Below are 26,794 nucleotides of genomic sequence, written 5' to 3'. Positions count from 1 at the left end.
GGAAATCCTTCTGAAAACCTGCTTGCAGGATTTCAGCAGCTTTAATAAATACATCCATGATGATACACGCCCATAAATATACATCCCTTTGGTTTCATTGCATGCAGGGTTCCTTCATAAAACTGTCAAAAGTCCTTAAGAAAAAGTAATTTGCTTTTATGAAGCAAATTCAGAAACTAAGTCCATAACTGCCCTGGGGAAAATGCAGTAGCCTGTCTCTCAGCAAACTTTATGCAAGCTTTTTCATAAATAATTGCCATTAGAAGTCCTCACTCAGCACTTCTTTTACAAATAATTCTTAAAAACTAAAACTGCCCCTATGGCACAATGATTTCTGTTCTTTCTGCTTTTCTTTCCCACCCTACACTCAATATATGAGTAAGATAAATTGCTCCAGAACCTGCAGCTCATTCTGCAGCACTAGGGAGCAGTAGATTTAACAGCAAAGCCAAAAGAAGTCTCAAAATGTGTGATCCCCAGTTTATCTTCTGTTCTTATCCAAGCACCAATGAAGACATAGTGAGTCTGCCAACCCTGGAAGTGATGCAATAACTCTTGGTACAAAAGCTTGCAAACTAACAAGAACACTGAAAAATGTGACTCTTCACAGCCTCAATGTTCTTTTATGAACAATAAAGATCTTAATAACAAGCTGTGCAAATAATAAAGTCACTGGTGTTTGTCATTTATGAGCGATCAGCAAATCACGGGAGGTGCAGAAAGGTTTCTGGTGCTTTGATGAGCAGGCTGACACTTCTGCCCCCTCCCCATGGACAAGTACAGAACCATATTTACAAACAGACTTGAGCATATTTCTGCCAAAGCACTGATGAGAAGTGGGGTGGTTATTTGTGCTCAGCTCTTGCATTTCAGACAGGAACACACTGCTCTGCCTGGAGTGAACTAATTAAGGGCTAATTGACTGTCTAGCACCTATAAAGAGATAATTCACCCACACCATCTCCCACTGGAAACTGCAATGACTATTAGCATAGAAAGGATTGTTTATTTAGTGGTCAGCAGAAGACAATCATAAGTATTTGTTAGTAAGAGCAGAAAGAGGGCAAATGAGGATAGGAATGTTTTTAATGGATGATTAAATCTGGGTAGCTTGATCTCCTTTCATGCTGTGGATGTTGTGTGCTGCAGTCACGCCTCTCACTGCCAGCCTGCACTGGGATGATAATCACTCACTATGAAAACTCATTAGCTCCACAGCAATGAGTCCTCCACTGCTGAAGCTTGGTGCTGTTCTTAGTACCATGGCAATGATCTCTAACTGGATGTCCCAAACTCTCCCTTCTCTGGTAGGACTAAATACCACCAGAATAACCACTTCAGATACTCTAGTAAGTAGCTGTTATGTGTTGTGAGCTATCTTCATGCTGAATTAATATGTGCCAGCAGAAGCGTTAGTTTGTTGCCTCTTTGTAAATCTCTTTTTTAGCTGCTAATCTTCCTATCATCTCTTAATGCATGCTTCTTTCTGGGCATCAGAAAACTGCACACTGGTGAGCATGTTGTGGTCTTACTATGGAAGGGGAGGTTTCAGAATAATATCCTTAATATATAAGAACAAATGCCTTAACCTAGAGCATGAAATGCTAAAAAGAGCACAGCAATGGCTTTTTGTTTGTCTAGGCTGTTCTTCCTGTCTTTACTGCTCCAGAAAAATGCATTGTGGTATTTAGAAAAATTTTATCTGGCAGTAGCTTTCTTTTGGAAAATTGGATAATATTACCTAGTAACTATTCAATACAGTATGCAAAGGGTCTGATTCCTTCCTATTTTTCTTTATTGGATTACAGTTAAACAAATAAATAGCTGTTAGAAACAAAATATAATTGTTACTAGGAGCTTAGATACCAGAATTTTTAAAAGGCTGATAATGGGAATAATACAAGACAGAAATATCACTTTGTCTTATTGACGCTCGTATGCAGCAGCCTCAGTTTATAAAAACCTACATGAAAGCTGTGAATAGCTATGAGCTCAAGAGAAGCTTAAAAAGTCCAGTAACTTTAATTGGATAAGAGGGAACACGATTCTGGTCTTCATAAATTAAATTAGAACATCATTTTCCTAAATGCTTAGTGAAACACTCTTGTCTAGGTATCTTTTTGTGTAACTGCAATCAGATGTTTACATAATAGTAGGTTATGTAAAATATAAATTTAACTATTTGTATAGTAGTTCACAATTCTCAAAACTCAGAATTTTGTAACTAAAAATTATACATTTACTAACCAACATATAATAATTGAAAATATGCATGCAGGAAAAATACTACTGCAGAAAATCACTGTATTTAGTCTGTAGATATTACTACCTTAAAACTAATTAAGTGGTAAGAAAAAATTCAGTTATCTTTCAGAGCAGCAAGATGAGAATACAAAGAAAAGCTCTATTTTATTTTCCTTAAATGCTATTTTGTCTCACTGAATTACAGTATATATTGCTAGTTCTTATGCCTGTATAAGTAGAAGTTCCCTATCACATTTACATTCAAGTTTAAGGTTGCAACTGAATAACTCTAAGATGCACACTAGTTATTATGAGATATCTATATATATAGATTAGATACAGATATACACACACAAATATATCTGTGTTTATACTGATATGTTCAGATTCCAAGTAGTACAAAACTGTCATGCTCCCCCCTTGGCTACAACAGGGCACTGCTGATAGAAATGCCTTCTAAATATTATTTCAAGAATGCTCTTTTCACTCACTGAATTAAGCTATATGCATATTTTTTTGTTTTGATAAGGGTAGCAGGAGTGCCAGTAGAGCTGGGAAAGTGATCATAAATTCTTGATTATCTGAGCTTGGCAGCATCTGGCTAATAAAGAAAACACAAATTTCAATTATGTTCCTAATTCTTTTTGCACAAAACCAAGCACCACAAATCTGGTACCTCTCTTAAAACTTTAGATGTTGGTTGAAAGATTTGATGCCCCAAGTGCACAGTAATACCAGGGTCATCACTGACTGATTTTTGGATTTTTGGCAGCCATCCAGAGTTCCCACTGGCTGCTTCTCCAGTGAACTCTGCAGCATGAACATTTCTCCAGAATTTCTCTCCTAGCACATACACAGCTCATAAATTGTTAATATTGTACAGTGTGAAAAAAAGGAACAAAACCTCCCAATTTCCTCCCTTCAGCTGGAAGAATTGTACAAGGATGTGGGGTCAGGTAAGGGGCCTCCTCTTCTGAGCTCTGTTTCAGTACCAGGGTTGAAATTGCAAGACAAACCAGAAAATACTGTTTATGTTTAAGCAAACATCCTAAGTAAGGTACTGTCATTTGACCTGTCACTACAGTAACAACAGAGGTAGCTGTAACAGTTTTACCAGAATATATAGAAGTGCAAGTAAAAAAATAAATCTTTCAGAAGTGAAATAAGTATTTAATACAGCAGCCTGCCATGGCAGTGGTTAATATTTGGCTTTATAGGGACTCTTCTGTTTTCCCCAGATTTTCAAGAACTAGCAAAACTTGTTACTGTTGTTTTCCACTTGTTATTTCTTTTCTTACTTGTTTACTAAGGCCTGTCAGCAGTAAGCCTGTATTTTAAAAGTTGATGCAGTAGTTTCTGTAAGACTTTGATGACTTCCAGCTCTTTTTCTGCACAGCAGCTTCTGCTTGAAGTAGGGATTAAATGTCAAACTAAAACAGTAACAGAAAAATAAAGCAAAGTGCACCTTTGCACGCATGCATGTTTTTCTCTGCCATCACTCACATTACCCATCTTAATTCATGAAGGAGGCTTAAAATTCCAAATAGAGGGAATCAGAGAAAAATTAATACCACTGTAGCCTAAATTTTGGTACTATGTGGGTGCTTATTTTTTTATTCATGGGCAGTCAATAACCATGCTCTTGGTTAGCCAGTCTCTCACTGTGAGAAATATTTTCCCAAACAGAAGTTATATTTTTTAATCAGATGTATTTTAGACACCATTAAAGAATAACTGCTAAGTTAATCATTAAAGTGGTTTTTGTTTCCTTAGATAAAGCCAAGAGAGACACTTTCAACCTCTCTGGCGTAAATAAGTACCTTTGATAATTCAGACAGGATTATACAGCTTTACTATGGACTGCATGATCCTGGTGTCTCATACATTGTCCACTGAATCCAGTGAAAACAGTTGCCCCCAGTCTAAATGAAGCAGGCATAAGGCTCAAATATAATAATTTTTCATTAACTTATATTAATTACTAAAGGAATTATAATCAGAAGCTCTTGAGTTCCCGAACATTTTCCTGAACTCCCACAAAAAAATTCATTTCCTTGCTGTTATATGACCACACTGTTTGGCCATAAGTTCTACAAACATGGAAACTACAGGGGTAAATAGAGGTTACACTTTTCAAGGATTACAGCCTTGAAAGGCTTCACTTGTTAAAGCCTGCAATTTCAGTAACTTCTCAAAACCAATTTAAATTGTCTCTGCACATGTAATTTTATTTAGTCTTTGTTGTTCTCCATGTCTTAAGCTAAATTCCCTTTGCCTTAAAAATTATTGTGCAGAGAATGCCATAGGGGCAGTATAACTTCGCACTGAGCACTGGTTGTGCCTTTCTGGCAAAACCTAAGGCAAGATTATCTTTTTACAGGAGAGAGGGAATGGGCAAGGTTGGAAGGGAGCACAGTGGGTCCTCTGACCCAACCTCCCTGCTCAGAGTGATCCCAGAGCACATGGCACAGGATTGTGTCAGATGATTCTGGAATATCTCCAGTCAGGGAGACTCCACAGACTCTCTGGCCAGTCTGTTCCAGTGCATGGTCAGCTGCACAGTACAGAAGTTCTTCCTCACGTTCAGGTGGAGCTCCCTGTGCATCAGTTCCTCCCATTGCTCTTGTCCTGTTGCTCAGCACCCCTGAGCAGAGCCTGGTCCATCCTCTGACACCTCCCTGCAGATACTGGCGGGCACTGATGAGGTCCCCTCTCAGTCATCTCTCAAAGCTCCACAGGCAAAGCTCCCTCATCCCATCAAGTCATCTACATTATAGCACTTTGTTTTTCCTTGTAAAACATGGCAATAACACAATTTTGATTTTTCTATTAACTCTGCAGTAGAAGGTCACTGCCATCTTCAATGATTTCTTCAGAGGAGTCACTCTTGTGAAAAGCCTGTGCTCTTTTCTTACCTCAGTCCACAGAGATACTGGCATCTCTTCAGAGATGAGGAACTCTGCAACTCCTGCACTAAGCTGCCAGGAAAGCATCAATATCAAAGCTTCCCAGTTGAAATAATCACTTTCTTTGCTGGCACTGAGTACAATTTTATAATATAAATAGCAACTGTTTCCAACTGTGTCCAGACCAAATTACTTCAATGATATCCATTAGCATCTGTACTATGAAATTCATCACTCAATACAATATTAGGAACAACTCAGTACAATATTGGGAAAGAATAAAGCACAATATCAACTTTAAATTACAGTTTAAAAAGAAATATCAAAAACTGCTTCTTGTATCTATTAAGTTCCATCATCTGAATGCGTTCAGTCATCTCATATTGGTTTCGTGATTCCTCCATTATTTCTGTACATCACATTAAAGAGATACCAAATCCCACACAAACATTAAATGCAGTTCCATGTTACCCTGCTCTGCAAACAAATGTGATTTTTTTTTTCCTTTCTTTCTTGATCATGGTTGCTGTAAAAAAGAACAAGTTAGGAATTTCCAGATTTCTGCTATCCTAGTGAAGGACATGCAGTGCCTTAATCACCTTGTGGCTTGCTGGCCATGAGCCCCATTCCCCTGGCCTAACGAGACACTTTTCCATCCTGCCCTGAGCATGCCCCTGTTCCCTTGGCTAAGTGCACTGGAAGCCCGTGGAGAGAAGTTCCTGTGAGGTGCAGCTTCAAGACCAAACCTGTCCCCCACATCCAAACTGCTGCTGAGCCAATTCCCACCTGTGACTCACACACTGCACTCTCCCCAGGCTCATATGTTTGTTCTTTCCAGTCTTTGTTGTTTCCATTAGTCTAAAGTAAAAGTCATCCAGGCTGAAAGGACGTGTTTGTTCTCTGCTGATGAAAAGCACTAATGTCCCCTTGCAAAGAATTAAATCACCTGTTTTGTGCTGAATCACAAGCAGAATACTGCTCTTATCCACCCTGGAAACTGTGTGTGCTAAATTCTTCTAAAGAACTATTACAAAAGCGTGAGATATGGCAAAACTGGGAAACTACCAAACTAATTAGTTAAGAATAATAATTGTTGACTACTAGGAACTTCATTGTGGACATGTACTGCAAGAATAAAAATATGCTGCTGCAGTGTTATTTTCAAACAATAAAAAAATCAAACCAGTGCCTTTGATTGTTATTTTGTTGTTACAGACTCAGATTAGCCCCAAGGAAGGGTGGCAAGTTTATAGTTCAGCCCAGGATCCTGATGGCCGTTGCATTTGCACTGTTGTTGCACCTGAACAAAACCTATGTTCAAGAGATGCCAAAAGCAGGCAGCTCAGACAACTACTAGAGAAGGTAAGTCTTCCAAAAAAGTTCCTCCTCTTGGTCATTAAACTTCCCATGGAAATCTGCTGCTTTCCCCTCTCAGTTAATACATAATGAACTAATGAAGAGTTACCTGATAAAAATTGTTCTTCAGGGTATATCCCTTACCTATGTTCTCGTCTCTGATCATTATTTATCTATTTTCCTTACATCACACATTTCCCAACCCATCTTCTCTCTTAGACACTCCTCCCAAATTCTTTCTTACATACAACAGGTCAGATTTTGCTGTGTAAAACCAGTTAGAAATCCCACCTCAAACTAGCTCAGTGCTGTGGGATTTAAACTACAGCTTCTGCTTCGATCATCTGAGACTGCTGAAAGTCATTTCTCATCTCTTATCAAAAAATAATGAGAGAGACACCACAGCATCTTGAAAGCAAACTGTGCAGAGCATAAACAGTTCTAATTTTTTCATTGTTTGTTTTCCTCAAGTTTATTTATTCATTTTCTGGTACTGCAAATTTTCCCCAACAGCCCAATTCTTAATTCCAGTATTATCCATTATTGCATATATGGTGAAACCAATGAACTCTTGCTTTGCATCAACAGAAAAAAATGTTGCAACTATGAAAACACAAACATCTGCATTCCCTGTGTAAGTAACCAAGGTTACTTATACAAGGTTACTGTATCACAGCCAGTGGTAGAGAACCTGAGGCCTGAGAGTGTTTGAACAGCAGCAAAGTCAACATAAAATGTAGACTTTAAAATACATTCTTAGCGCACAACTTTTAGTATTTTTCTAGCTACAGAAAAATCATTACAGCGTTAATACAGTGCCAGATCCCCATAGATTTTTGCTTCCTGTACTGCATGAACTGCAGAAAGGACTAAGTTGACAGAGCCCATAACATGAGATGCATGGAGAGGACATTGATGGATCAGCAGGGAGAAAAGGAGCTGCCTCCCCTCATGCTGTCTGTTTACTTCAGAAAGGAACACTTCAGTCTTTGCTCCAGCATATTCCCCAAATACTAAAATATTACTGGGAAAAAAAAATATTTCTTTTGAGGTGGGGGCTGGAGGGGTGTGCTAAGATCCAAACACAGTTTTTGAGCTGCCACAGAAATTAACCTGAATCATCAGCCTCTAAAAGGCATTTTCTTATGATTTGGACACTGGTAATCATGGATATGTAATGTTGTATTAGTACTTCCCTGAGTCCATGCAGTCCTTTTAATTAGAGCCTCTATGTGAGTGTGTCTTTTGCCATATGGAAATTCTCAAAGTTCTTCCAGCACCCAAAGGACTCTATTTGCCTGCTTTCAACAATTAGATAGCAAAAAAAAAAAAAAAAGAAAAAAAAGAAAAACCAACTCTACAATAAGTAATGTATACTATTTTTAAGAGTAGTTTCTAAATCCATGCATTCTGTAGATCATAATGAGTTAGCTCCAAACATGAATATCCATTTAAGTATTGCATATTCTTGCAAACCACAGGAGTACTGCTGGGTTTGTCTTTTCTTAGGAAGGTGCAGTATGTTTTGTTTGAGCCAAAACTTCAATAAGGTGCTAATACATTTACAGCAGTCTAGTTTTCTCATGATTTAGGAAAACAAAACACTTACTGAAATAGAATAAATACACTTGGAAAACATGTTATTTTTATGGCTGGCAAAAGCATTGCTTTCGTTAGAGAATTTTTTTTAAGTAAGTATCATTTACTCTGGATGACAGTTACTGTTTCATCACTGTGGTAAAAGTTTCACTATAGCTACAATACAAAGTCACTTGCTCTACAAAAGTTACCTAAACATTCACTACTTTTCATCTGTAAAAAAAAAAAAAAAATGTGGTTTTCTACCGCTGAGACAATTGGATAAAATTTCTAATTTTACATTTACTTACAGAATCATGAGGAAATACCTCTGTGGTGATTGACACACCCCAGCTTATCTCTGGGCAGTATTATGAATGCCTTATATTGAATGATTCTATAAATGTCTACTAACAATGAAAGTCATGCTGCTTGTATTGGCCAAAGTCCCAAAATTTCAGTCCTGTCCCTCCCAAAGTGCCTGAAAGGAAATATTTGCTATATGAGCACCTTCTGAACCACAGTCCCATCTACTGCAGGTCTCAAAGTAGACTCTATTGCCTGACAGCCTTTCCTGAGCCCAATGAAAATGATGCTTAAAGGATCTCTCTCTCTTTACCTCTAGCAGTCCAAACAATTTGTGGCTTCAAGGTCTTGCCCTGTTCCCCAATGTTTGTGCTGTTATTCAGTTACAGAATGTAGAACTGTAGTGTGGTAGAAATGACTCACAACTAATTGACAGAAGTGCATTTCATTGCCTGACATTTAACCAGGAAAAAAGCAAAGCAACAAAAAGTGCATTTAGAGAGTGTTCTTCTTTAACAGGTTCAGAATATGTCCCAGTCTATTGAAGTTTTAAATCTACGGACTCAGAGGGATTTCCAGTATGTCTTAAAAATGGAAACACAAATGAAAGGGCTGAAGGCCAAATTTCGGCAAATTGAAGACGATCGGAAGACATTAATGACAAAGCACTTTCAGGTAGGTTCTATTTTATCGGTAACTTTGAAACCTGCTGGAAACCATGTACTAAATAGCAATGCATGGACTGCTAAGGTCTCAGCTTGAAATGCTCCTACACGAGTGCCATTTAAAAGAAAAGCATAATAAATCATCCTTTATGATGATAATCTTTTGCTCTGTTCAATTTAATTGCAATAGGGAGGAACTATTAATTATTAAGTCATTAGAGAAATGTCACTATAAACAGATTCCTGTTCTTTCTGTATCAATATCTATGTCATACTGAGAAATTTGTATTCTTTCAAGCTCCAATGCTAAAGGGGAGATGCAGTGGAATTAATAGCAAACAAGAGAGTTCTGCACGCATAGTTTTGCATGACGTTTACTGCAGTTGAAGGGAAGAAAGGCTATAATAAATCAGTTTATTGTAATTTTTATCCAGTACAATTAAGATCTAATTTCATGTCTGAAGGTCTGCTTTGAAGGTTTTAAATTTGGGATGGGGATGAGGGCAATCACTCCCAGTCACATTTGTGTGATTAAAAAAAGACTTCCACTGAATTTTAATGACAACAAAAACCACAAGCCAATCCTTTTGTGAGGAAGAAGGGTTGCAGATATTATAAGTAGCATTGTGTATTCTGAAAAAGCTACCTGAAGTACTCTTCAGGAGAAAACTATTTCAAGAGCATATTTAAGTTCTTTAAATATCAAGTATGATAAATTGATCTGTCAAGACTGAGAGACCACAAAATAGGTTCTAGAAAATACATTCTGAATATAACATAAATACATCTTAAGCAAATATATATTTTTTGAGGAGTTTCTGAAAGTTCACATAAAATGAACCTAATTTTCCAATTGGTGCTAGAGTTCGATACCTAAATAATTACATAGCCAAGAGATCTAGGGGTTTTTTTCAGAGCCATTGAATATCAAGTGGGTCTTAATAACATCAGGAATTAAGTACACTAATGATTTGACTAGCAAGCTTTATAAATTATGTCATTGTTCATAGTTTAGAGCTGTTTGAGCACATACTCCCAGGTTTTTGGTTAATAAGAAACATCTTCACCTTTTTTCTCTTTTACCCCTTACTGCTACAATAACAACAAATTTGCATAATTTCATTATATGTCCTGTATTCTCATTTTAATGTTCCTTGGAAACGAAATATCAAAATTTTAATGTCTCATATACAATGTCAGAGGCCAAAGAATACTCCAGTGCTCTAACCTTTTAAATATTCAATATTTCTATTGACCAGTCATTTACCTTCAGTTTGACAGTTTGCCAGAAGTATAAAACAGAGTTCCAGACAATCCAGTTATAAAATAATTTAAAAGGTGAAAATAATACAATATGCTGTTCTGAAATTTAGTCTACTAAAATTCCAGTGCTTTATCTTGCCTGAGACAAAGAAATAATGTTGGATATAACATAATCCTTCATATCAAGTGCCACAAAGTTCCAGAACACATCTGCCACCTATCTATGTTGCAATAGAAATTATTAGTTCTTTTACCACTCATTACAGCAACAAGCTCTGGAGTGTCAGCAGAAGCCAATTTTTTTTATATCATGAAAATACCAGAATAAACTTTATATGATTTCCTGAAGTGAGATATTCTATGTTTTCATGTTGACCAGTACCAAGGAGTACAAATTTCGTCCAGATCACACTTGAGCATATAGTCAGTCCATACTTGACTTTGTGCCAGGCAGGGGGTACCTGATTGCCACAAAATGTTACAGCAAGTTTGCTCAAATATGATACATCATCTGGCATAAATTCTACCAGGAAAAGAATACCTTCACTAATTCAAACACATTTTATCTTCCTGAGTTTTTACAAGCTTTGCATTTTTTCCCATTACAGCTTACCTGTGGTTTTTGGTGATTCACTGTCCCACAGCACTATAGCCTAAGTTCATAATTGCAAAATGAAATAATTGCAAAATGAAATAACAAAAACCGTGGTTTCTGGAGCTATTCTTTCTCTGTCACAAAGCCTACTTCCCCTGTCATCAAGGAAAAAATTACTATTCATTTTAACAGCATAAAGTAGGTTTAGATTAAAATTTTAATAAAAACAGCCAAATATAAATAGTTTTAACTATAAACAAAAGGAGTTCACTTCTTTGCACCCATTTCGGTAACTCTGCTGCTGTAATGCAATTGAAAGACCCCTTGAGAGCAGAATCAACAGAAGTAATATTCTGAAATTCATATATAATGACATATCTGCTATGTTTTAGTAAAGTAAAATCTTTTGACTGCAAGGATTCTTTGAGGTTTTCTACAGAATAATAACAAAAACCAACTTCAAACACTGCTTTAAATTTAGTAAAGCCCCTATTATCAGTGCCTTTAAAAGAATAATTAAGAAATGAAAGATGGGCGATCAACATACGCTACAGATTAAGACAAGTTCTCAAAGTATGAGTCTCAAAAAAAAATCCAAGAAAAGGGCAATCTGAGATTTCAAGGTGGAGCCTTGCTTTCTTCAGTCAGTGTTTAAGAATAGGATTGGCAATGCAACAGCTGCACATGGCAAAAAAAAAAACATTGGTGATATTCCAGAAGAGATGTCAACTGACCAAGTTCAAAAGCATTTAGTGATGTAGCTGGTTGACAAGTACAAATCACAGTTAAGAACCATGGATTTTTACCTCAGAAGAAAAAGTTATATATCATTGTGGCTGGAACAAGAATAAATACTTTTCAACAGACATTCAGACAAACAAAGAATTTAGTACTTCTAGGGAATGAAAGAGAGATTACCAGCTCACCAACTAAGTATGAGAGCTCTGTAAGCCAGGTATGATCATGAGCACTACTGTGCATTCAGGCCTGTTCATCTTCTGGTGAAAGACACACTTAGGGGTGGTTCATATCCTCTAGATGGAAAGTCAGTGGGTTTGGTTCAATCATTTGAAGATAAGTCTTTACTTTCAATAGAAAGACTATTCTTTCATGCATTTAATTTACTGCTTACTACCATGAAGTCTGAGACTTTAACAGAAGACTAATAATAGATCTGCAAATAAATAATAATTTTCAAGTTGTTTTAATAATTAGGCATAAATATTACATGAAAGAAAATTAGGGGATTGAACTCCTTTAAACTTCTCTAATGCACATGATTGCATTTAACAGGAGTTGAAAGAAAAGATGGATGAGCTCCTGCCACTGATCCCAGTTCTGGAACAATACAAAACTGATGCCAAGTTGATCACACAGTTCAAAGAGGAAATTAGGAATCTGTCTACTGTGCTTACTGGGATTCAGGAAGAAATTGGTGCTTATGACTATGAGGAACTACACCAGCGTGTAGTCAATTTAGAAACCAGGCTTCGTGACTGCATGAAAAAGCTCAGTAAGTTAACAAGTTCATGGCAAATTTGGTCCCTTGGCTGTGCATTTTTATTTGTCTCTCTTTAGAAAGATTAAGATTTGTGGGGAGGGGGGATTTATTTGTTTCTTTGATGAAAGATTGCATTATATTCTGATCTGTGCTACCATAATAAAAGACAAGAGTAACTCAACCTAAGGTCAGTTATATCATTCTAAGTACATGATATAATGTACTGCCTTCCTGTATACAGAAGCAATTAGATGAAAAATTATAACAGATAGCAAATTCAAAATCTGAGGTTTAAACCGCTTGGAGAGTTACAAATATTCTTTCAAAAAAGCTCAGACTGCTGCTAGAGTCATCTTTGGGCTGCCAATGTGAAGGAAAAAAATAGTGAAAAGTAGACTGGAATCAGTTTTGAGATGTCCACATCAAAACCCAGGCATCTTGCTGTATCACCTGAGAGGCCACCCTGACTGAAATGTTTTAGTCTGTAATATTAGTGCTAAGGAGATCTCCCCTTCTCCAAGTCATGTTACAATCTAATCAAACTCCACATCTAACTTAAAGGGACCAAAGCATGATTTCTGCAGGATGCACAGCAGCAGTCCATTGCTACTGCTGCACCAGGTTCACCTCAGGCCAGCTCCATGTTGCCTGCTCCCATGCTGCCTTTACTTAGAAGTCAGACGTTGAGCATTTTTGAAAATCAGCACTAGCTCAGTATCAGCTACTAAAACTAAAGGCCTAAGGATGAATATCAAGTGTCAGCCTCGACTTCCATTAGGGATAGGTAACCTGCTGTACAAACACAATGCAGTCTCCCCTCTTCCCAGTCTATGCATGCATTTGGAGAATGGATCACTGTTGCAACCTGGATAACTACAGCAAACAATCCAGCCCTTTTATGAAAAAATAAACACTTTGCAATTTAACACTGAATATGAATAAACTTGAAAATCTGAGGTTTAGGCCTGTGATCAGTGTCTCAGTTATCAGTTATTAAGTGTGAGATGTTTACTTTCAAATGCTACCCAGGACATTAAATATCTTCTTAACCAGATAAGCAGAGCTTCCTTATTTTTGTGATGCAGTAGAATGAGAAAAATCTAGGTTAACTTAGCCTCTTAAATAATTTATTTCTTTATTTTATTCTGGAAATAGCACAGTAGTGATGTGCTAAAATACATGAAAGACTTCTTCAAACAGAAATTTCTTATGATCCTATTTCCCCTCAGTACACACACATAATAACACATTACTGCATTGACAGAAGGCAGTTGGGAGAAAACGGTTGTGTTGCAATACTGCAGCAAACAAGAAAATTCCTATGAATAAAAAGTATTTTCTGATAGTGAGTGTTCCAGTAAATTATTAGATACAAAAAATCATCAGTTTAACAAGTATCTTGTTTTTATTTGCTTTGACAGCATCTTGTAACAGCAGTTAGTGAAGCAATGACAGTGTGAGATATATTTTGTACAGCGGAATTTCTAGATGTATTGACATCCTATCTATGGATTCCTGCAACACATTCTAATCTCTTTATGTACCTAATGAAAAAAAAACATTAAAATTACATATATTAGCAGAAGAGAAAAAGTTTTTGTATAAAATAAATTATTAAGCATATCCATTATCAAAAGGAAGTGGACCTTCTCAAGATGTAACACATATTCATTCATCCTTATTGTCATTATTCCCTGCTCTTAGATGCTTAAATGACTTTTATGGTCCCCTACTAATGGACTGGCTGTTTTCCTGGCCTATTCCTGTGTGCCTTTTGAAGTGCAAGAAGTTTCAGTTCAGCTTCCTATAACTGCTGAGAGCTGGGGCTGTGTGCTCAGATCAGAGAGCATGAGGGGAAAGCAGTTTTCATACCAACACCTGCTTTGTGGCCACATTGGCCATGCTGGAGATGACCCAGCTGTGCCTGGCCATGCCAGCCTAATAGCCAGAAGCCAATGGCCCCAGTGGGCCACAGGATCTGGCTTGAATCTTCACAGATTTTATTGCATTTCACAATACAATTTTCTAATCAGTGTATGCAATAGCTATTCTCTATTCTTCTCCCCAGCAGGTGTTTTTCAGCAGTATAATGCATTATTTATATTGTCCTGGCCACTTGAAAGGGTTCTTCCATCTGCACTGGCAACGCTTTCAACACTCATTACAGTACACTAAGCAGTTATCTTACTTTCACTGAGGTTTAATGATTACCACAATAGTTGTGATGACTGAATGTTGCTCCTTCTCTTTGGAATAAGAGAAAAATCAAGATGAAGCTGCTAGGAAATTAGTTGACAAAACTTTTAAAGGGTGCATACAGCTAAACACATAGGAATAGTGTGCATGTGATTACACACACCCCGAATTCACATGTAATTATGTATGTATGGGTCCTTTGCTGTAAGTCATGGGTATTTATAAGAGAATATGGTTTGCACAGGAATCCTCCTATTCTTGTCATGACATGTTTATGAAATTGGAATAAAATGGGTAGTAATAGAAGCCAATATTCTGACATAAAATTAGAGTAGATGTATATTGGATTCATATCTAGCTACATCTGATTATAATGTAGACTCTGAGCAATATTTTACAGTAACATTTTTTGTTAGAAATTCAAAAGTAGAATATTCTGTGTATCCAAGGAAGTTCTGTTACATCAGTGGCAAAGGAGCTATTAGTGCAGGCATGAGACTGCACTAATTGATTGCAGTGGTACTTCTACTTCCAAATCATCCTTCCCTTTGGGATTTGAAGAACTTTACAAATATCATTTAGTATAAAACTGGGAAATAGAGGTATAGATTCTTATCCCTATTTTGTAGAACAAAAGGAACAAGCAGCCCAAAAGTATAAATTATTTTTCCCAAGATTACACAGCAAGACATGGCACCGATGCAGAAAAATCCAGGGACTTCATCTCAGCAAACTCTAATAACTATATTATAGTTCTTTCTGGATTCATACTATGCAGGAAAACAGACATACATTCATTAAGAACTAATTCTTCATTCCCTCATACTAGTACGTTATGACAAATTTGACCATAAGCAGAAAAGTACAAGCAGTAAAACACTTCAATTCATTTGTGCACGTGCCAAAAAAAACCCTCACTTCATTTTTCCTTATTTATTACCTACAAAAAAACCACAAAAAACAACAAAAAACATGAAAATTATGCTTATGAACACTTCAAGAGAATGCAGTGGTTTTAGTTCTCTTGCTAGTCCTTCTACAAATTATGCACTCAGTTGCTCTATGGCAGCTACCAATATTCAGTCACATCACAGAGAATGGGACTATACCCATTTCTAGCTATTACAGACCAGCCCCTCTCCAGCTGCACTGTCACAGCCTCCTCCTGGTATTTGCTCACTTGGGAGCTTTCCACACACATTCTGCCCCACATACTTTCACAGCCCACAGGCTGTACAAAAGTCCATCTGTTTTCTCTTCTAATGGTCACTTCATGCTCAGCTTCTTCCTTAATAGAAATAAATGCTAGGAATCATGAACAGACTTACAGGAGTCCACTGTACAGAATTGTTACAGGAGAGGAGTCAAGCCAGAAACACCTGGATTGTGCATATGATGTTTCTTGTGCAGCTCAGTTTAGGATGTAAAAAGACTCTATGATTGGGATTTTCCAACTACTACAATCAGTTATGGCTGGGACTTTCTAACATAGGCAGCTGCTTCTTCCAAAGCCAAGGGAAAGAGACTGAAGGCTTCCAAAAATCCACTGCTTTTCTGTGTAAACTCATCTGAACCTCTTAGGGAAGGAAGAAAAAAAAGCCTAGAAGTTTCACATTTTTCTCAGAGTACCTGAACTTCTTCACATGTGCTAGTATGGAGATGTATTTTACCTAACTTTTTACTACCATCTTGTCCTTCTAGCAGGGCATCAAATTGCTATAAACCAAAACTTTTTGTATGTTCCCTTCTGTCAGGGGAAAACAAAAAAGTGTGAGCAGGGAGGAGGGATTTGGCTGTGTTAAAAAAAGAAAAATCTGCATAGGCTGGTTTTAACTGTCAGCCCCCTCACTGCTGTGGAAAATTCATAGTCCAGAAGTGATGTCCATTTCACATTATATTTGTCTCTGTTGTATTTCTTTACACACAAAATGAGCTAAAGAAATCCATCAACTGGAAACTAATTGGTATTTTCATTAATTTCAAAATCCCAGACTTTTCATGACAGAAAAATTTTAGGTAAATCATCCTGCCTTCAATACATTAGTATTACCATTCCCTAGCGAAAAAATAACAAAACTCAGCATGCAAGATCAACTTTAATATGGCCACCCAAACAATTAAAGGTTCATTCTGCAGCTGAGAATACAGGCAGGGATTAGATCAATACTCTTAAGCAGACAAGAAGAAGCTGTTACCAGCTTTGGTGGAGGAGTAGGGAAAATTTATTGGTCTGAAAGCAAAGTTGGAAGTTCTTAAAACCAAGAGAAAACTCATCTTGTGTCAGTGAGCTGTTAAACATGACTTCTGCAAAAGTTACTCGTGCAGCCTTAAGCAGTTTAAAGCAGTATCAGCTGATTCAAGTTGACCATTCAGCCAAGACTTGCTTTGGGGCCTTGTCCTTGTCCTTTCAAGCAGTACTTTCTGATTGATTTGAGTTCTTTTACTTGCTCATTAGATAGAAACCCAGTCATAAGGATCTCTCAGCTATGAGGAGGCTGGGATGACAAGAGGTGGGCTCTGACAGCTCTGCTGCTTCCTTTTTTACTGCCCATGCTGTCAGCAAGTAGGTCAGCAGACCTCAGGTGCTGCTGGGGTTTACAGAAGAAGCTTGCTGATGGCATATGAATTATTACTACAACAGGAATGACTTTATCATACGTGGAAAAAATAGTATTCCTTAGTTTTAAATACCAGTTTCATCAAATTATATAAAAAAATTAAGCAGATCTATGGGTTTCTGTTTAATGAGGAAGGAAAAGAAAAATGGCACCGACTGTAGGGCAGGAGGGGAAAAAAAATCCTTATGCTTCTTGCAAAGTGCTCTGTTTTGTTACACCAAAAAGGGAAGCTTTGTCATTTTTTCAGTCAGCTGCCCCTCAGCTATACAGCAGTTCTCCTAAGAGTCTTCCTTTCTTGATCACTGCATGCTGTCTGGGAATAAAAATTTGATCAGAAATATACCCTGACTCAAACTGCTGATCATTTAGCAGTTGAAGTACAATGTCATCCCTTTTCACATTGAACAGCATCTCAATACATTTTGAAAGATCATTCTCTAAAAGCATCTAACTCTTGTGACAGGGCTACACAGCTCAGTTCATATACTTTAAACCAAATGAAAGCTGAAGAAGTTCATTAATTATTAACAATGTGTAACTATAATCAGTGAGTTATACATTCAGAATAAATACAATACAACAGAGGAACCACAGTACTGATGCTTAAGCACACAAATCTCTTAACTGTTCTGTAAGCTCCAAAAGCTCCTCACACACAGAGCAGCACCCAAACAGCCCCAGAGCTGTGTGCACACCCTGCAGGGACTCCAAACACTCCCTGCTTGTATCCCTGTCCCACTGCAGCTCCAGGGGCTCGAGCCTGCTGTGTGCCCGTTCTGCTCCCATCCTGTCGTGGCACTGCTGAGCCCACCTGGAGTGCTCACACCTGCCCTGCCTGGGCCCTCACAACACAAAAGGTGGCTCTGGGAGCCCTCACATCTCTGCCAGGGGCTCTTCCATAACTTTTACCCATTCAGGAGCAAAATTTCACAACTCATTATTAACATATTTTTAGCTTCCTGGATTTCTTTTTTCATAGAAGAAACAGTGCTCCAGACTCCAAATTCTTTTTCTGCTTTCCCACTAATTGCAATACTGTGTTGTAAAGGCACCAGTTAGTATTAGCATACCTTATAACTCATGCATTCACTGTGTTTTAATTATGCTAGAAACTACAAGTACAGGTGTAATTGTTATTCTGATTTCATTCTGCTTGTTAGTTTTCTGATAACTCATTCCAAGTTAAGTATTCCAAATTCAGACTCAAATGTTCTGAAAGGTTGTCTCTTGCCCATTTCTGAGACTATGTACAAATAGAACACCTAAATATAAAAGCCTTCACCTTGATAGATTATAGTCCTCTACCTCTCAAGCTGATAGCAGTTAATGATGTAGAAAAAGAGCACTCAGCACACAATGCTAGCAGCCTACCTACAAAAAATATCCAGAATAAAAAATTACCCTATCATAATCAAGTATTAAAGAAGCTATAGGATTCTTTAAAATGGGAAAATCCAATAGTATCTCCAAAACACATACATACATAGATTGAGATATGTCTCTTAATAATGTCTCTTAATTGACCCAGAAAATAGACACAGCCTGCCCTGCTCATTGAATTCTCAGCATGCATGCAGTTGTCTTCATTTCCCATACGTCCAGCTTCCCTGGCTGTGAACAACAACTGCCCAAGCAGCCTCTGAGCGTTCACCACAGCATTAACCCCATTCTAAGTGACCCAAATAGGCTGGCATAATACATTCCTTTGCAGTAACAGAGTATAAAATTCAGGCTTGATGTGACCCTCTTGAGCTGAATAAATTCACTCTCAACACCAGATATCCACATTTCCAAGGTATGGTTATCAGTACAGCACAACCATGTAGCACAGAGAAGCACTTATTTATATATTTTAATAATTAATTAAATGCTTCACTTGGTTTTACATTCTTTTCTTTAAAAACATGCTATTCGACCTAATTATGTGCACACCACTGTGTGATATTAAATCTTGGTAAACACATGAATTCCACCAGGAGCTGGTTACTAATAGATATCTTACTAAAGTCCCCTAAAATATAGATTTTTGAGTTGTTAGGAAGGTCAGCATCCGAGATGGTATTGACTTTCATTATTTCCTCCCAGACAGTCAAATGGATTAGAAGCCAACCAATACAGCCAAGCTTGCTAAATACTTCTCATAGTCACTTTCTTCTGTACAGAAAGAGCCATGGGTGTGTAAGCAGGGGGCAGTCAGGCACAAGCTTTGAGTTATTGTACACAATGTTGTGTGTACAAGCTCGTTTATGTGTCTGCCCTTAACAACCTTGGTACCCTGGCCAATGGAAAACTGAAACATTCATCAATCCCAGCTTTGTGCTGAACTTTCTGAGGGCAAAACTGGGCGGGGAATTAAGTCTTCATTTCATTTGTAATTAAATGCTCTTCACTTCAGCTCAGAAGATACTCTACCAGATGTATTTTATCTTATACCCAAAGACCATAACTATGCTTCAAAAGATGCAAATACAAAAATATATAACAATAAAATTTTATGTGTATATTTTTGCATATTTATATTACTCTTCAATGTGGAAAAGTTGCTCCAGTGAAAGTGACAATCAATCTTCAACAAAAACCTGAATCCCTTGGATTGCTTCCCATGTAGTTTGGAGCATTTGGTCTTGTGCTCTAACTGATGTCAAGGAGAGTTGTACATTAATGCATTTGTGTTTTTTTATTTCAGCATGTGGCAAATTGATGAAAATTACAGGCCCCATTACAGTGAAGATATCTGGAACCCGATTTGGAGCCTGGATGACAGATCCATTGGCATCAGAGAAAAATAACCGAGTATGTTAAGGCACCATCTTTATGTTCTGGACTCTTAGTTGCTTTATTTTAATCTTTTAAAGGATATTTTCCCCGAGGAAGTTAAATTTTCTACTTCATTCATTTTCACACTCAAACATCTCCAGAGAAAAAACAGTATTTTTTGGAAAAATATCCAAAGACAAAAGTTATCTAAGCACTTTTGTGCCATTTACTTCAACTTTTTTCAGGGTTGACAAACATCTATCAGAACTGACAACCCAGTTTTTTAATTTTCTAACATATTTAATTGTGTTTAGGTCTTCTAAGAGCCAGAGGAATCTACAATAAATATCAACATTTTTACCCAAGAGCAGGACCCATAATGCAGCACAGTTAAAATTGGCAGGATTAGGGCCCATATAAGCTCCAGTCAGATCATTTTGTCAAAGTTATGTTATTGTTTTGTCGTTTGGATCTCCAGTAGGATCTCAAATTGGCTACAGCTTTGAGAAGATGCTGTCTCCATCAAAGGGCTTTGGAAGTCAAAGCACTAGGTTTCATTTGTATGAGACCCACAACATTAATTCTTTGAATACAGAAAAAAAAACAAAGACAACAGAAAAGGCAAAAGAAAAATTATAATAAATAAAGATTTGTGTGCAGCTCTCCCCTGCCTGCTGTGTTCATGCAGGTTTGCTACTGACTCCAGAAATCTTAGTTACCTTTAGGAGAGAAACAAACTCTGAGAAACTAAAAGGAGAAAAAGCAAATTGTGTGAAGGAAAAAAATGGGCGAATGGAAGTTGCAGAAGAACATTAAAAAGAAGTAGTAATTCTGTTTTAAGGGGGGAAAATGGCTTTGAAACTTTACTTGTTTCATTGTTATTGTTTTTGATTCCTTTACTAAGAAAATACTATTTTTCTTTGAATAGAGAATCAGCTGAAAAAAATTTAACCACATTTATTCCTAAATATAAATTCAAGTTTATCTCACATGGCATTTCCCATCTCTCTCTTAGATTATTAGTCCCTAGACATATGAAATTTATACCGTATAGCAGAGGCCCAAACACTGAATAGTCCAGAATTCAATTTCTCTGAAAATGCAGACACAGTAGTTAGTAACAGTTGTGTTGAGAGTTCACCTGTACACGTCAGTTTGATTCAAAAATTCAAAAGTTCCTCCTGTTTTTGTAACTGGAATGTGGGCAATATCACACTTTGATAGCCTGCTGCACATCTCCTACTTGTTTTCCTTCTTTTTCTGCAATGTCTCCATCATGACATGTCATACCACACACTGTGTTCAAGATGTTCACTCCCAATCTGTTTTCTTTCCAGGTCTGGTACATGGACAGTTACACTAACAACAAAATTGTCCGCGAATACAAATCCATCGCCGACTTCGTCAGTGGGGCTGAGTCAAGGACATACAACCTTCCATTCAAATGGGCAGGAACCAACCACGTTGTCTACAATGGCTCCCTCTATTTCAACAAGTACCAGAGCAACATCATTATCAAGTACAGCTTTGACACGGGGCGGGTGCTGGCGCAGCGTAGCCTGGAGTACGCTGGCTTCCACAATGTCTACCCTTACACCTGGGGTGGCTTCTCTGACATCGACCTGATGGCAGATGAGATTGGGCTCTGGGCTGTGTATGCCACCAACCAGAATGCAGGCAACATTGTCATCAGCCAGCTGAACCAGGACACGCTGGAGGTGCTGAAGAGCTGGAGCACGGGCTACCCAAAGAGAAGTGCTGGAGAATCCTTCATGATCTGTGGCACCTTGTACGTCACTAACTCGCACTTAACGGGAGCCAAGGTCTACTATTCCTACTCCACAAAAACCTCCACTTATGAGTACACAGACATTCCTTTCCATAATCAGTATTTTCATATATCCATGCTTGACTACAATGCAAGAGATAGAGCTCTCTATGCCTGGAATAATGGACATCAAGTCCTGTTTAACGTCACCCTTTTCCACATCATTAAAACTGAGGATGACTCATAATTTTCTTTCCCTTACCTCCCTCCCTCAAAGCAGTCTCATTTGTGATTAACTCTAAAAGAGTCCATCTCGCTCAGTTCCTTTTAATTTACATTTCTTTCTTCATTAAACAAAAGCAACATTTTCTACTATGTAATGCATTTCAAATATGGCTGAACCTGTCAAAAAGGACCTGTCAGAAATAAAAAGCATCTTAAGTCATGATTCTGCAAGGTCTGTCAAGACCTTGTCTTGAAAAGCACTAAAGAGGATTTAAATGGCTAAAGACAGTTTTTAAGAGATTATGATCTGCCTTATTTTAGAGTCAGAGACTAATGGTGGCTTAAATGCATGAATGTCTTTTTTTACCTCATTTTTTGTTTTAATATATTGCTTAACTTCAGGAAACATTTTGGTAGTGTCAGACATGTTGCACATTGTATTTTTTTATTTATTCTGAAAGAAAGATTTAGGAATTTAATTACTTAGACAAGGAGTATGATTCATTTTGCCATCATCCAATTTCAGATGTGGTGCTGTACAGTATGTTTTTAAATCTCTTGCAAGCATTTTATCAACAGTATGTATTTCTACCATTGTAACCACCATTGTGCAATTGTATCTCTTCACTTATGTGAAAGTAAACTAAGTACTATTTTTTATAAAATATATTGAAGCTTAATTGCAATTCTGGCTATGAGTCAATTGAAAGTGGTAAAAATCTGATAAAAGGTTGTTATTTCTGAGAAAGACCAGTACCTTCTCAGATGCATAATTTTTATTCTCAGCTTTGCTTCCTAGATCCTCCTCTTCTCCACTGGTGCTTACTAGCACATTCGCAACTTTGAAACTTCAGACCAGTTCCAAAACTTGCTCTGCCCAGTTTTTATCTCCTGCTGCTGAGTTCTCTCTCTATCTTTTTCTCCTATTTTCTTCCCTTCCACCATTTGACTGCCTTTGTTTATGCTTATCCCTGCTGTGAACTTTACAAGCCAGAAGCTGGAAGGGGCTGGTGCCTGCCAGCTGAGAGTGGAAGTGCATCCTGTGTTTGTGCTGCTCTGGGGCACCGAGGAGCAATGGTAAAAGCCAAGCTGCTCTCCGTCTGCCTGCCTTCTTATTCATAACAGGAGAACATTTGTCTGTTGACAAAACTCTCCTCTGGGATGACAGCAACCACAGAAAATACACCAGGGAAGGTGCAAAGCCCAGGTGATCACTGTGGCCCCTGGTATTCATCATAATTCCTGTTAGGGAACAGGGGCTTGCTAAGAGTAGAATTACTACACCCAAACTGATGCCTTCACAAAACAAATACTTCTGAAAGCTGTGTGGGTTGCTGTACTGTCTCATTAGAAACTGAGGGGCAGGGAGAGGTGTGTATAATTGAGAAAAAAAGAATGAGGTGCTATATATCTCTTCTGGCAAAAATTGAAAGAAAGTAGCATTAAACACTAGTAACGAGAGTTTTTTTATTAGCTGGGTTCTAACATAATGGAAAAAGACAGGTATCTGAAAAATTCTGTGAAAGCTGTATTGCTCACACTATCTGAGCTTCTAATTTTATATCCTTTGAAATTGAAAAGCCAGACATTTTATTTGCTGGTTCTTCTGATGTACCAGTTGAGACCATCTAAATTCTCATTAATGTTTTCATTATAATTATGTGTCTATATATGTTTACAAGCATGATTTATAATACAAGCCCATGTGAAGCTGAACAAATTGCCTTATTTTTCCTACCAGCTGCAAAACAAAAAATGCTAATAAGGTTTCAAGAACTGATAAAGGAGGAAAAAAAAAACGCAAAAAAAACAAACAAAAAAAACCAACCCCACAACAAACAACAAATTACATTACAACATGACCAGAGAAAAGTTACTTTCTTGTTTCCATCTCCCCTCTCCTAGACAAAATTGTAGCTGTTATCCCATACAATCATTTACACAAAATTTGGACAGACTCAGTTCAGCTAAACAGACAAATTAAATCTCTTCCCTCCTGTAACCAACTTTCCTGTATTGACAATGAAACCTCCTCTGTGACATGTGAAAATGTATATGACTACTCATTAAAAGAGGTATTTTATGTCATACAGGGATGTTTCATGAAAATGGAGTATGTTCAGATTTTTATCAAAAGCCTTAAAACAAACCTCAACCTTTCCCCTGTAATGGGTAACTTCAACAAAATAGACATTTTTTTCAAACAATACAGTATTTGTAAGAACATCAGTCATTAGATTGAGAAATTAAACTTCTTTCTACTGTATCATCATAAACTAGAAGAATAGTCATGATCACTTTACCTGAAAACAGTGGTAACCATCATATTTCTTTATAAGAATTTCATACTGTATAATTAGCATACATGCAGTAGCAGAGGTTGATAACAGTTGTTACAGTAAGATAACTCTCACCTGATTTCAGTACCATTTACAGGGTAACACACTCCTATTAGTCAAAAGAAAGACAGAAACAGACACTTGTACAGGGTGCTAGAGATGGATGGAAAACGGGTAGGAAAAGCACTTTTGTAAGGTAATTTATCATACCAAGATAAATCCCGCCCTTCTAAATTAGTAACAACAGATTGGACTCCAATATTTAAACATGAAATAACAGTTTCCATAAAATCAATACAAAACATGGCAAGGTATTATGAAGTACCACAAGCTTCTTCTAAGGAGTACTCGTTTTTCTGTGAATGTTTGATCACCTATCTCTTCAAAATTGGAAATTCCAAAGTAATATTCCCATAAGGCTGAAAACACCATGCCTCAATTTAAGCAGATTTCTGTAACAAGCTTTGCTTTCATAATTGAGCAGCACAAGCAGAAAATCTTTGTAATGTAGAAGCAACCTACAAGTTTTATAGGTGAAGTACATGCTTTTTATTATGATAATGGGGTACCAATAAAATGGGGTGGGGGGGGGGGGGAACATCTCCTTAAACATGGGGAAGTTAATTGCAGAGTCTGTTTCATCTAAACGACCTCCTGTTTCAAGGGATAAACATGTAAAAAGACCGTGTCACTCTCCACCCAAATCAGGGTACCTAAATTTCACCAAGCTGTGCTGGCAGCAGAGAGGGATGCAGACAACCCCAAATCTAGCCCAGGAACACAAGCCTGCCAATCCTCCAGGCATCCTGTTCTGAGGGAACCTAAGGAACGTGAACTGTGCACACCACAAAGCCCATAGCACTCTTACCTGGAATGGACTGACTACTCCCCAAGACAAAACGGGCAGAACAAACCTTCCCAGAGAAAGATTCCTGCACAGTAATAATCTTCTGTAGTCCCTTCTGGCAATTTGTGCCAGTGAGTAGCTACCAAGTCTATTGTCACTGCACGAAGGGTGTGCAGCCTGCCCTGTCACAGTGTACCAGGCAGAGCACTGGAAGGGTGACTATGGAGCCTCCCCAGCACTGGAATCACTGCTAGCAAACGATGGGATTCAATTTGAAAAATTAAAAGAAAATAACTAAGTAAGATGGATTATGTAAGGTTTTAATCACAGATTGCTTGTATGTAAGAATCCTCCTTTTCAGACAAGCTCAGGGGCACTAGCTGTCCCTCAGCCCAGCAGGCTGGACCCACAGCAAAGGCTGTTTGTTTCAAAGCACAGCCTGAGCAAACCCGTTACCTGGTTATTGGTCATAATCAATTGCTTAGAAAATGCTAGAGTAGAAATGAGCAAACCATTCCCAGCAAATTACTCATCCAGTAAATGTATCCTGTTCCAGTTCAAGAATTGCCAGGAACAGCCTTGATACATACTGATGTTTACGCCAGTGAAAATATTTTTTGGAAATCATTTGGATAAGCATCACTTCCTATAAATCACCTGAGCATTCCCTGCTGTGACTCTGACATCCTTGACATTGAAGGCAATGCTAAGCATTTGGGCATCTTTTCCACAAAAGGCAAATGAGGGCTGCAGCTGCAGATATTTGGGGCAGAGCTGCATCCCAGTCTGCTGTGCTGACAAGCTCCCCACGTCACTAATTCCCAGGAGAGCAATTCCTGCACCACAACAGTGTCACAACTGCATCCCACCAGAAACTCACACTCAAAAGGACTCAAGCGTTCAAACTACCTTCTAGAGACCATAAAGCCAGATCCTGAAACTCACTTCCCCAGCAAGAATAGAGACCACTTTATTGCTAGAACTAAAAGCAAAGAGTATTTTCTAAGCTGAACTTTCCTCAGTAATTCTCCAAACATATGATCATATACATGGACATCAACATGCAAGCAAAAAAATTAACTATAAAATAGTTCTAGAATTACAGAATAATATTTTTCCTACAGAAGAGACCGTTTAGGTTATGCAGAGATCATTTTTATGAGGGTTGCTACATTCACTTAATAGGAAACTGAGGAAAGATAGTTACCCAATGCCAAGTTGTGGAAATTATACAAAAATTACCATTTTGTATAGCATAGCTTTTGCCTGACCCTAGAAAACAGAGATTCTATATTGATGCAGTAGCTATGACCACTGATTCACTAAACTGAGGTGTGCAGGAGTTTTCTCAAAACTGCAAACACATCATCCTCCTGAATATTCTGGTATTATGATTAACTACCATTCTTATAGTTTGTCAACTCCTGTAGGCTGCTAGTTGTGGTCAATCAGTGTATTTAGTAAGCATTTCAGGATCACCTCTACACCCCTACATGTTTCTGTTTTTCCTCAGAAGCATCTCACACATTACACACTTGTGTCAGGCCACGAGGGTGGCAAGCACAAGGGATTCACCTTTTCTGCAGCTCTCACTAGACAGGAGGGATTATTCATAAATACAGAGATTGAC

General features: G+C 37.8%; 1 protein-coding gene across 3 annotated transcripts in view; it reads left to right on the top strand.

The window, feature by feature from the left end:
* Window positions 1-22,664, top strand: part of OLFM3 (olfactomedin 3) — a 53,687-nt gene extending 31,023 nt beyond the window's left edge. The window contains exons 1-6 of one of the 3 annotated variants that reach the window (XM_014885171.2): window positions 1,206-1,349; window positions 6,366-6,512; window positions 8,910-9,065; window positions 12,207-12,426; window positions 19,915-20,021; window positions 21,323-22,664. In XM_014885171.2, coding sequence (XP_014740657.1) covers window positions 1,221-1,349; window positions 6,366-6,512; window positions 8,910-9,065; window positions 12,207-12,426; window positions 19,915-20,021; window positions 21,323-22,000 — 1,437 coding nt within the window. In that variant the 5' untranslated portion in view covers window positions 1,206-1,220 and the 3' untranslated portion in view covers window positions 22,001-22,664. Of the gene's footprint in view, window positions 1-1,205; window positions 1,350-3,021; window positions 3,201-6,365; window positions 6,513-8,909; window positions 9,066-12,206; window positions 12,427-19,914; window positions 20,022-21,322 lie in introns of those variants that run through there. The other 2 variants (XM_088170067.1, XM_014885179.2) reach the window with 2 other exon arrangements.
* Window positions 22,665-26,794: the final 4,130 nt, after the last annotated feature.

This window comes from Sturnus vulgaris, chromosome 9 (genome assembly GCF_052056855.1).
Source record: "Sturnus vulgaris isolate bStuVul1 chromosome 9, bStuVul1.hap1, whole genome shotgun sequence".
NCBI lineage: Eukaryota > Metazoa > Chordata > Aves > Passeriformes > Sturnidae > Sturnus > Sturnus vulgaris.
This window is presented reverse-complemented; position numbering and strand designations above follow the sequence as displayed.